The sequence below is a fragment of the Geotrypetes seraphini genome, chromosome 3, assembly GCF_902459505.1.
Source record: "Geotrypetes seraphini chromosome 3, aGeoSer1.1, whole genome shotgun sequence".
NCBI lineage: Eukaryota > Metazoa > Chordata > Amphibia > Gymnophiona > Dermophiidae > Geotrypetes > Geotrypetes seraphini.
In genome coordinates this window covers 293,988,636-294,001,625 of record NC_047086.1, presented here as the reverse complement: position 1 = coordinate 294,001,625, position 12,990 = coordinate 293,988,636, and the positions used below count along the sequence as shown (strand labels likewise).

General features: G+C 40.5%; 1 protein-coding gene across 7 annotated transcripts in view; it reads right to left on the bottom strand.

Moving 5' to 3' along the window:
* Positions 1-502: 502 nt before the first annotated feature.
* Positions 503-12,990, bottom strand: part of ERMARD (ER membrane associated RNA degradation) — a 102,348-nt gene continuing 89,860 nt past the window's right edge. For all 7 annotated transcript variants that reach the window (XM_033937460.1, XM_033937462.1, XM_033937463.1 and 4 more), the window contains 2 exons: positions 6,987-7,100; positions 503-2,378 (listed from right to left, as the gene is read on the bottom strand). In XM_033937460.1, coding sequence (XP_033793351.1) covers positions 2,234-2,378; positions 6,987-7,100 — 259 coding nt within the window. In that variant the 3' untranslated portion in view covers positions 503-2,233. The remainder of the gene's footprint in view (positions 2,379-6,986; positions 7,101-12,990) is intronic.

Below are 12,990 nucleotides of genomic sequence, written 5' to 3'. Positions count from 1 at the left end.
GGTTTTTCGGTCCGGTCCGGCTCTGCCCGTATCCCCCGCGATTAAGGAGGGAGAAGTGTATATGTTATTATTTAATTACAATATCTGTGAGATGAGAGTGGTGGAGGGAGTAAATTTATGTTTTTAAGATAATAGGAAAAATTCAAGTGATGTTGTATAAATTAAATTGATGTAATATTGTTTACTTGATGTATGATGAAAAAATGAATAAAGAATTGGAAAAAAAAAATTTAAGCAATCACTCTCAGCAGCTAAGCTTGAAGCTTGGGAGGTATTCAAGTGGTTAGTGGAAAACTTCCTGGGCAACCACAAGTCTCCTTCATACAAGGAAGGAGTTCAGAATCTCCTTGACTCATATCAGAAACTTGGCTGTCTCATGTAATTAAAAATACACTTTTTTGCACTTACATCTTGACTTTTTTCCGTAAAATCTTGGTATGGTGAGTGACGAGCAAGAATATTTTCACCAGGACATTCAGTTAATGGAGCGTCGCTACCAAGGTTTCTGGAATGAGAGTATGATGGCTGACTACTGCTGGATGTTGTGCCGCGACAATCCAGACACAACTCATAAAAGAAATCATTTTTGAAGCATTTTTGAAGAAATATTGGTTGCTAAGTGACACAGTTCAGTATAATTATGTTATCCTGTGTGCTTATTTGACTTTGGACCGAAGATACTGCAACATTTCTTTAAGTTGATGCTGCAATTCTTAAAACCCTATATGCTAAAACGCTATAAACTAACATTAGTCATTACTTTAAAAGTTTATGTGACTGAAAAAACTAATAGCAGATCTGAAATCCATGAGAAAAACTGATTTAGAAAAATGTGCTCTGTTGTCAGATTTCAAAAAAAAAATTTTTGTTGCTTTGTTTTATTAGTCTCATAAATTTATTAAATAAAACTATATGTCAGTATTACCTAACCCCCCATTTAGGACGCTGTGGTAAGCCTTTTTTTTATCGCTGACAACAGCACTTACAGCATTTACAATATATCTGGATTTTCAGCATCCAACTAGTGATGCTGAAAATCGACAGAGAGATGCCTAGTACCATTATCCAGGTATCAATTACATGCAGCATCAGTATCTTGATAAATATCCTGTTAACTTAGGAAAGCAAAAAGGAACAAAATATTGCTGATAGCTGGATAAAATATGGCTCTGCCCTGGCACCACCCAGAGCGTTCTGGGGTGATCACATAAAATTCGCAGTGACATCATCTAAATAATGCTGCTGAAAATATAGGTGTGACCCTAGTAAGAAAGACTTAACCAGTAGAATATTAGGACCCAAATTTTAAACACTAGAGAGCACAACTGCCACCTCAACCATTTTTCCAAAGTCCAGGTTTAAACACTTAGCTGACACACAAGATTTGATAATTAATTTTTTTCAAAACATGTGTATTCTCATTGTAAAATAGGAAATATAAGTACATTTTTAAATTTTGTTCAAGCCGCTTGGAAATCTATTCATAAAATGGGGAATATACATGTAAAATACATTCTTTTCTAAAACTTATTTACATGTACATGTCCATTCACATGTGTAAATCAGATTCTTATATATGCAAATGGTGCTTAACCTTCCTAAATCACTTCTATAGACTCCCAGATTACTTCTAAATTGATAACCTTAACCATAGTCATCAAAAAATTCTGGCGGCTACTGCAGAGATTAGGTTGTTACTCTAAAGTGGGTCCCTCAAACACTGATAGGCATTTCATTGCCTTCCGTCACCTCCTAACCAAACTGCTGCTTTCCAAAATGGGCTCAGACATGTTCTTCCAGCTCCATGGTATCTTCTTAGGAACTCATCAGTGTCTTGCCCACTATGATGTGTAAACTCTTAGGTCCTACAAACTCACTGGTACTGATGCTATCTGCCATGAGGAGGTACAACTCGCAACTCTCTCCACAAGCCAGCTTCTAGAGAAAAGCACAATACCTAGAGCTAAATGTAGCATCGGAATCAGGGGATAATGGCAACATAGCTTCTCCTACCACAATTCCCAGTGACTGCGATCCTGAAGTTGGACAGCTGGCATTGCAAGACAGACAACATGGGCATCCACTGGTCTGAGCTGCGATGAATGGAAAGACTGAGCCAGATAAGCTTTGGGAAATCTTCATTGTATTACAAACCCTGGCTATCTGCCAGCCATTTGAGTTCATATGTTGTTTTGACATCATTTATGAGGTATGTAATTTGCATGGCAGATTTTCAACATATCTGCCTCTTCTCATTATATAACTTAATTTTTATTAATGCTCTTCGGGAAAGATCCAAGGTTTCGTCCCACTTGTTTTTTTCAGGACTAGTGTAAGTTGCTAGATTTTCAGTATATTGCAAAATGGACTTTAGGTACCTGTAAGGAAAGAGAGCATTAAACACAACTGGCTTCTTCTCTATTACAAATTAGTTCATCCTCAGGTCCTGAAAGAGGCATTACAGGCAATTTAGACAGACTGCTTTCAAGTTCAGTCTTCTAAAATCTGGCTTCTAGATGACATATTTCCATTTGTTTTTTAAACAAAGTAGTGCAGTCACTATTAGTTCAGTTAAATGCATGGAGACAAACCAGTCAATATTCAAAGGTACTCATTCAGCTTGCAGATGCTGATAACCAGACAAGTGCCAGTCAATAGAATATTCAGCAGCACTAACTGGGGAGGTTTGTGAGCAAAGCCAGAGATAATCTGGATGGCAGCAATATTCAGACTGCAACCAAATAAATGGTGGCTTTTACAAAGTCGCAGTAGGGGTTTTAACTAGGAACCAATGAGGTAAATGCTCCGATGTTCATAGAATTCCTTTGAGCATCGGAGCATTTATCTTGCTGGCTGGCAGGAGAAACCTCTACTGCAGTTTAGTAAAAGGAACCCAAAGTTAGGACAGCAAAAAGGCTGGATATTCCTGGATAGTCAGCATCCTGGTAACGGGACATCAGCACTGAATATCCAGTCATTTGATATTCTTAAAATACTGACTGCCAGAAGCTGATTATTAGCCCCATACATTATTAAATATAAAAAATGATATATGATACTACTATTATTTCTATATTGCTACCAGACGTACGCAGTGCTGTACAGAATCACAAACAAGATGGTCCCTTCTTGAAAGAGCTTACAAACTAAACAGACAAGTCAAACAAGCAGGATGTGATGGATACAGATAAAGGAAATGGTTAATCTGCTGGCTGGATTGGAGGGCAGTGGGAGTAGGGTTTGGATTGAAGGCTATATCAAAAAGGTGGGTTTTCAGTCTGCTTTTAAACAAGGTGAGGGAAGGGGCTTGGTGGACAAACTCAGGTAATTTATTCCAGGCATAGGGGGCAGCTAGATGAAAGGAATGAAAACTGGAATTAGCACTGGAGGAGAAAGGTACAGCTAAGAGCAGCTTATCTGAGGAACGGAGTTCTCTGGCAGGTGTGAGAGAAGAGAGGAGAGATATTGAGGGGCAACAGAATGGTCACAGATGAGCAATAGGAGCTTGAACTGTATGCAAAGGCGGATAGGAAGGCCAGTGAAATGATTTAAGGAAAGGTGTGACATGAGTGTAGCGAGGTTGGTAGAAAATGAGCCATGCAAGCAGAGTTTTGCATAGATTGCAGAGGGCAGAAGCGACATTGCAGGATTGCAGTAATCTAAGTGTGAGGTTATAAGAGTGTGGACAAGGGTCCGAATAGTGTGCTCAGAAAGGAAGGGGTGAATTTTGGAGATGTTGTAGAGATAGAAGTGACAGGCCTTAGCAGTTTGTTGGATGTTCGTAGAAAATAAGAGATCAGAATTGAAGAAAAACTTCAAAGTTGTGAGCAGAAGAGACTGGAAAGATAACAGTATTGGAGGAGAATGGAGAATGGAGGAGGAGGAGGAGCAAAGGGTTTAGGAGGAAAGAGGAGCAGTTCATTCTTGGACGTTTAGTTTCAGATGATGGCAGGCCATCCAGGCAGCGCAACGTCAACCAAACAGGCAGAGACTTTTTCTTGGACTTTAGGTGAAATTTCAGGTGTGATACCTTCTTAATAGATTAAATACATTTCAGGCTAGATTCCATTAAACGGTGCCTAGGTTAGGTGCTGCTAGGCACCTGTGGTAATTGACCACACCATTATAAGCTCATTAAAAAATTTTAAAAACAAGGATTGGCTCCATAAATTACAAGATTTAGCAGAGCTGGAGAAGTTGACGGGCAAACATCTTGATTGGTATGACCCTACACAGGAAATATGGACTCAATTAGACTTGATTTTGAATCATTGAGATAAAGGTATGTGGCTGAGTAATCATTCATGGAGTTTTTTTCTTACATGGCATCTATGGATATTTGAATACACTTTCTTTGAAACTCTGCACTTCTGCCAGATGGATGGATAGGGAGTACCTGGTGTGTGTGTGGGGGGGGAGGGAGAGGGTGTTTCTATTATGTTGCTCATTATTTTGAATATATTGTTTGTTTCTTTGTTGTTCCGGAATTTATGGAAAAATGATGAAACACTTTTTCAATAAAAATTTATTGATACTAAAAAAAACCCCGAAAACATAAAAACAATTAAATTATGTGTTCTGTGTGGAACTCAGAGCGGCGCGTACCGACACCTAAGTCAAGATGCCTACCAGTGCCTACACCACCTACCTCAAAAGTGGACATGGTTAGGGAAGGAGAATAGGCATCATTAGGTGTCTGCGTTAGGTACCGGTAAAATAGGCCAGGAAAATCCAGGCCTAATATACCATGCTTAATATTAGGACATCTAGCAGGGCCTAAGTTGAATTAGGGCTAGTAGGTGCAATTCTGTAAATGGTGCCTAGCAGCTGATTGACAACCATGCCAATTGGTGCCTAAGAAATAGGCGCTATTTATAGAATCAGACCCTTCTCGTCTAGTTTTTGGAAGCTAGCACTCTTTCATTTCGGTCAAACAGAATAAGCAGATTACAAGAAGCTTATAAATAGCCCGAGAAATATCAGTACAGCAAGCAATGGTTAGAAACAGCTCTTTGACCAACGAGCTTGGGGTGCTCTGATCTCAAAGGGGAACAGAGTATTACTCCAGGATAATACAGAGGTTGGAGAAATATGAAATAAGCAGGAAGAGATTCCATACAAGTTTATCCACGAATATGAACTTGAAGGAATTATAAAATAAGAGCTCCAAAAGGATTGTATAAGGTTGTACATTGAGATAATTTAAAGGTATTTATTTATCTGATGTTGAATAATACTGAAAATTATGTTTCTATAGGAGATGCTAACAGTAGATACACAGGAAGTAGGTACTTACTAGCTCACACAAAGACATCAGATTAATTGGGATCTATGGTACTCCAGCAGAAATGAAAGTGGGTCTTACACAGTTGCTTGTGGGCTGGCATCACTCGGTGATTCTTGGTAGAGAATGACACGGGGAAAAAATCTGTCCCTGTCACCGGACCACAGTCCCCTTCACCGCCCCATCCCCGAACCCGCCGTGTCCCTGCAGCATCCTCCCTTCCCTCTCACCACCCTTCAGCGGCCCGAGAATCTCCCTCCCTCTCCCTTACCTTCATGGTGTAAAGAAACTTAAGGGAGAGAAGGAGCGCAGTCACCGAACGCGCGTGCAGCCCCCTTCTTTCCCTTCCTAACTCCGGCCAAATCTATCTCCCTCCCTCCTTCCCTCCCCCTTACCTTCGCACCACTTTAGAAAAGAAACTGATGCCGGCAAAGCCTGCCTGTGCCGCCCTGGAGTCGCGTGTGTGTGGGTGGAAGCTTCTCTGACAATTGTCATTTTATAAACACAAATAAAACAGAGCAAGGTTTAACAAAAACCCATCTCCCCTCCCTTTCACAAATATCTCCTTCACTACTGTGAAAGCTGAACAAACCAAATTACTACAGAATGCTACATAGAAAAATTAAGCTAAACAAAGGAATACTTTAGTCACACATGGCAAGAATAATGTTAGGGGTGTGCAACTAGGGCAACTGCCCCCTGGTCAGAGAGAGAGCCCTAAGCCAGCTGGAAGCTAAAGAAGCACAGCCTGGACTTTGCGGTCCCCAGTTATGTCTAATACCAGCTCTAGCAGGATACATATTTCAAATCTGAAATATTCTAATCATAAAATATAAAATAATAATTATTTTTTTTTCTTTTTGTTGTCTAGTAATTTTATTCTTCAAATCAAATTGGTCTCAGGCTTTGGTTTTAGGTTCCTTCTGTCTTCATCATGGCATGGCTGGCTCCTGAAGCTAAAATAGGCGCAAGAGAAGCTGGGGAGAAGTTGCAGAGTGACACAGGCGCAATTTTTTTACCACAGGAGTAAGACTTTTCACCGCTCCCATGGGGCGGTAAAAGGTCTTGTCCCCATTCCTGCGGTACACCAGTTGCAAATGTCTCCATTCCTCTGGATTTACTGCGGTGACCCCGCGGTTTACCGTGGTAATCGGTCCCCGTGTCATTCTCTAATTCTTGGTCTACCCCTCTGCTGGTAGGAGGGCACATATCCACTTGTCTGTGAGAAACTCCCTAACACCCATTTGTCCCAATTGTCTGTATTGATTAGATTTAAGCTCTGTCGAGCAGGGTTTGTCTCTTGCATGTTTAATGTACAGCGCTGTGTATGTCTAGTGGAAAATTATGTATCATGTTTTTGATGGTTCATTTTTGCCAGTGGGTATGCGCATAGGCAAAGCGCTCAATATGCATGTAAAGTATAGTACAGAGTGCCCACAAAAACACTTCTTGATTTTAAATGGTTATAAAATCAAAACTTATTGGAATATGTTTATAAATAAGATGACAGCAAATACAAGTCTGAAAAAGCATGGTTACAAAGATCTTACACAATTGCTTGCACTTTCACCCTTATAAGCTGCAATTGGTGCAGAAGTTACAACTTTCATACAATGCAACATGAGAAAATGACCAGATGTTCCTCAAGTGGCCCTCGATATCACCGGACATTACTGTTTGTAACCTTCCAACAGACACTTACTTTAGATATTGCTGATATTCATAAGTTGTTTTCTCGCAGACAGTGAACAGGCTGATCCGATCTAGGGCAACCACCAGTAAAAGAAGTCTCAGCACAGGTGACAGAAATGTAATACTAGAAAAGTAGAAGAAATCTGCATCAGTGCTGCATTGTTTGCATCCCTTGATAGCCCAAGATGCAAACATGAATACAATTCACAATTGCTATTGATCCGTTCTAGAAGAGATTTTGAGGGGCAGTCATCAAAAGTGCTTTTTGACATAATATAGCAACACAGTTCCAGGAAACTACAATGTTCTAGTTTGATAAGTACTACAGTACAATCCCATTATACTGGACTCGCTTATAACGGAACCTCGCATATAGTGGACGAGGTACGCTGGTCCCGGCCGAGCGCCATTATAAACATACAGAAAATCATTGGATATAGTGGACTCGCATATAACGGACTTTTGGATATACCGGACAACTATTTTAGTCCCCTTTAGCTATAGTTTTATTTGGCTATAATGGACATGCAGGCTCCGCCTACAAGGCACGTGGCATGCCGGTAATATAGTATCAAAATGCATCCCAGAAAAAAAATGACAGAGTATTTTTCTTTCCAGTACAGAGTTCTGGTTTGCAATCATTTCGTGCCATACCAATATTTTGCTGAGTTTTGTTATTGATGTTGCTGATATGCTTCTGCAGTGACTGTTGTTCATCGATTTACGTTGTTTCAAGTTGCCATAAATAAAGTTTTTTTAAAAATGCAACTCTGGATATAACGGACTCTGGATATAACGGACTGGTTTTCCAGGTCCCTTGAAGTCCGTTATACTGGGATTATACTGTATTTTCTTTTTTTACTTTCTACAGTTCCACTGCTGTTACCCAATTCCTCACAGCACCTTCTCTGTAAATATTGCTCTTTCCTTCTGGATTGCACATTTTGTCATGCAGAGAGACCTCCCAAGCTGTCAGCATTCCCTAGCCACTTCTCCACATTTATTCAATCAATTTTCTAAACTCCTCTCCCAAGGGAGCTCAGAACGGTTTACACAAATTTATTCAGATACTTAAGCATTTTTCCTTGTCTCGGTGGGCTCACTATCTAATGTACCTGGGGCAATGGGGAGGGGGGGATTGAATGACTTGCTCTGGGTCACAAGGAGCAGTGTGGGTTTGAACCATAACCAACCCTCAGGGTGCTGAGGCTGTAGCTTTAACCACTGCGCCACACAAATTGTGCAATGGCAGCTTGCATGACATCATGATGCTACACCAGACAGGATAGAATCTTACCACTCTCATTGGGCCAGTCTATATAGTAAAGGAAAGCTGGTGATTAACTGTCCATCTGTTTTAGTACACAGTGGATTTTACTTTAGTAACACTTGCAAAGCAAATCCCATATAAGCAGGAGTCCTCAGCCTTTACAACACTTTAGGATTATAATCCTAAAACAAAAATAAAGGGCTCCAGAAACTTTATCCTTATTAATTTTTTTGATTCACATTTTGCAATTTCTTTCCTACCTTTAGCCCACTACTCTTTGGTTATGTTTCTGCAATCTCTTAAGAACATACTGCTACATTTCATCAGATCTTCTTCATTACATAAGCGCCTCCATCTTCACAATTTCCCTTCCTTTTGCCTCAAAGCTACATCTTTCGCATGTCCTTTCTTGTCAAGATCTTTTTAAAAGGATGAACAAAAAACTATAAAAGGTTGCCCAAAAACAGGTGCAGATCCCAGATTTGCACACAAAATAATTACTAAATAAGCTCCAATGATTTAATTATTGGAGTTAACAAGCACTTAATTGTCACTAATGTTTTGTGTGCAGATCTGGCCATGCACTATTCTAGAACAATGAGTGCCTAAACCAGTAGTCTCAAACTCAAACCCTTAGTGGGGCCACATTTTGGATTTGTAGGTACTTGGAGGGCCACAGAAAAAAATAGTTAATGTCTTATTAAAGAAATGACAACTTTGCATGAGGTAAAACTCTTTATAGTTTATAAATCTTTCCTTTAACAGTTAAAGGAAAGATTTATAAACTATAAAGAGTTTTACCTTATGCAAAATTGTCATTTCTGCGGCCCTCCAAGTACCCTATTTTTTCTGCAGCCCTCACATTTAAAGTTTAATATCTTTCCTTTCTCAAAACTGACACATTTCAATCACTATATTGAAAATAAAATCATTTTCCCTACCTTTGTTGTCTGGTGACTTTATTTTTCTGTGCATTTAACTATGTTTCCAGGGTCTTCTTGTCCTTTGACTGGTTTTCTCTCCGTCTCCATTTTCTGCCTTGCATCCATCTTTGATGAAAAATAAAGACTGACTGCATTGGTAATAAATATCAGCGGTAAGAGGGCTGATGACAACTTAGAAAAACGCTCAGAAAAAGTGAAACTCTGAGGGGGGTGAATACCTCCCCTTGGGCAAGAGTTTACAATCCAATCATTGCATTTGCTGTTTGAAGCATCACTCTCTGACCGCTGGTAAAGCTTAATCAATTCAATAATTTTGGTTGACAAAATTTTTGTTCAAAAATCTATCATACACGAACTCTCTTGCTCTTTAAACGATACTGTACACTTATCTGTGCAAGCTTGTAAGGATTATGGTAGTAAGGGCTCTAGGGGTCTCAACGTGGCAAAATTTTTGAACAAAAATTTTGTCAACCAAAATTATTGAATTGATTAAGCTTTACCAGCGGTCAGAGAGTGATGCTTCAAACAGCAAATGCAATGATTGGATTGTAAACTCTTGCCCAAGGGGAGGTATTCACCCCCCTCAGAGTTTCACTTTTTCTGAGCGTTTTTCTAAGTTGTCATCAGCCCTCTTACCGCTGATATTTATTACCAATGCAGTCAGTCTTTATTTTTCATCATAATCATCTTTACTGACTTGGACCTTTATATATTAGTCCCTGTATTTTTTCTTTAACGTTGCATCCATCTTTGGCATTAACTTAATATTCAATTTTTCTGCTTTCTTTTCAAAATCTACATTTCCATGTCTTACCTTCCCTTATATCTCTCTTCTTCTGTCCCTATTTCCATGGTCTGACATCTCTTTCTTTCCTTTCTCTCTCTCCCTCCTTCCTTTCTCCTGGTCTGGCATCTGTCTCCTTCCCTCCCCCAACATTTTATTTCTTTCACCCTCCCCCTTCTTTCTTTCTCTCTCTATGCATGCCCCCTTTCTTTCTATATGTCTGTCTTTCTCTCTCTCCGTGCCCCCTTTCTTTCTCCATGCCCGTCCTTTCTTTCTGTCTTTCTCTCTCCATGCCCCTTTCTGTCTGCGTCCCATCTCCCTTTTTTCTTTCTGTCTCCCTGTCCCCCTTTCTTTCTTTCTTTATTTCTCCCTGCCCTCCCCCAAGCCACCACCACTGGGGAACAGGCCGCCACCGCCACAATCGGAGAACAGGCCGCCGCCGCTGCAATCGGGGAACAGGCCAGCGCCACGATCTTAACTCTCCCTGCTTATCTTCCCCAGCGCGGGGCCGACCAATTCTCGCCACCCGACGTCAATTCTAACGTATTGACTGGCTGGCAATTGGCAATACCCGGAATTGGCTGGCCCGGAACTTTCTCCCCGACGTTAGAATTGACGTCGGGTGGCGAGAATTGGTCGGCTCCAAGCTGGGGAAGATAAACAGGGAGAGGTAAGACCTCGGGCGCTGGCCTGTTCCCCGATTGCGGTGGCTTGGGGGAGGGCAGTGGGAAGGAAAGCAGATTGGAGACCCCTGCTTTAGGCGAGGACAGATTACGGGCTGCAAAATAGTCCTGGGGGGGGGGCCGCATGCGGGTTGCGGGCCACGTATTTGAGACCACTGGCCTAAACTGAATCATGTGTAACTCTAAAACACAATCGGTGTTGAGGTAGTACCAGCAGTGGATAGTTTGAAATTTTTTTTCACACATTTGGCTCATTATTTTGTTGGAGAAAAGGGACACCACTATAGGCTCCTTTTACTAAGGTGTGTTAGGACCTTAACACGCAGAATAGTGTGCGCTAAATTGCCACGCACTAGACCTTAACGCCAGCATTGAGCTGGCATTATTCTAGAAGCGTACCGCGCGGTAATTTCATGCGTGCACTAAAAATGCTAGTGCACCTTAGTAAAAGGAGCCCTATGTTTTAAGCACTTGGGGATTGTCTGGCAGCAGTGACTTGAGTAATGGATCATCATCTCATTTGCCTAAAGGATTTTCTTCAAGACAGCTAAACAGATAAGTGTGATCACATTTTTTTTTTTGCAGAAATGGTTTCTGTATATGATTTTTGAGCTGACATTTAATATGTTAATAATAGATCATGGTAGGCAGGTGGGTGCTATGATGTTTATATTAACACCTTCATAGGACACTGCTGCTGCTGTGAGATTGGTGTTTTGAACTGAGCACTTTAGTTAATTTCATATAATTGGTGTGTTTGTTCACATATATTTATCATTTTTTAAATTCTCATATTTTTGATTAAACGTTAGAATTCCTATCTGATTAGTTGTGTTAACTCTAAAAGGGGGCATGGCAGGGTCAAGAGTGTGGAGCTGACAAATTTTCAGGTAGGTGTCGTTAGGGATTGGAGGGTGCCTCGTCTTAGGCATTGCTAGACTCCATGTGGATATCCGCACGCAACTCTATTTACCAATTAAAATATATTTTAATAATTTTTTAATGGCATGGTCAATTACCATGCCATTTAACCAATTTTAAAAAAATTAAGTTACACGCAAATTTAGGTTAGACATACACGATTAGGGTGCCTAGCTGCACCTCACCTAGGTGCTATTTATAGAATCTGGCATTAGCTGCATGTTATAGAATCTGTATATTAGCCGAATTTTAGTCTCTGTGTCTTTATAAAATAGTCTCAAAATAGTCACACATGGAGGGGCATTTTCAATAGGATGTCTAAGTCTGACCTTGGACATTTCCCACAAGATGTCCAAAGACGGGGGTGGAGAAACAGCCATTTTTGAAACCAGCAAAACTGCTAGACATTAAAAATATTTTTTTTTAGAAAATTGCCTATTTGGATTTCTTGGCCATCAGGACATCCACCCCTAGGATAATTAACTTTATTCGCCATTTTCAACCAATGGATTGGCCACAGAGACATACCAACAAAGCAGTGGGGCATTTTAGAGGGCACTGCTATGAACGTCACATAAGGCATGCCAGATGTAGATCTCACCATAAACCCCTTAAAATGTACAGTAAGCCCTCCAAACTCCCCCCCTAACCTACTATCCACACTTGTCTACCACTCCAATAGCCCTTATGGCTGCAGGTGGCAAATATATGACAGTATAATATTATTTTGATGGGCTCACACTTTCCACCATAAATGTAGTGGTTAGAGTGGCTTATGTGCCTGGGTCCTCCTCTCTATGGTTCACTAGCCCACCCACCAGGTTATTTAAGACACCTGTATGCTACTCTACTAGGCTTTCCCATACCAGGTGCTACTGTTCTAGAGACAGGTACCATATAAACTGTTTTATTCAGAAATTTGGGGGGTAGGAAGGGGTCAGTGACCACTGGGGAACTGTGAGGGGGTCAGGCTTACTTACCTCCAGTAGTAAGTTCCATCTATACATCTTGCAAAAAGGTTAAATTATCCCTGCAAGATGTCCCCAGTCTAAGCCTGCCCAAAACATGCCTCTTACACACCCCTTTAAAATTTAGACATCCTGGACGGCAAACATCCTGCAAGACACCTAGTTTTACAAATCAGCACTTGGACATTTTGATGAGAAAAACAAGCCCCTAAAGGTCTCTCAACCTGGCAACCTGTTATAAAATTATCTTACAAATAACCACATAAAATGAGGGAACACACTTAAATTTAGCAATTATATAAAGCAACTAGTGTGGTATTTTATTCTTTTCATTTCCTGCTGAATGTGTGACACACATTTATAACAATATAGAAGAATCAGCCTCAAAGACTCAACAAGCATAGAGAGCAGGACAACTGCCTAAATGAATTATGCTTTTCTGGA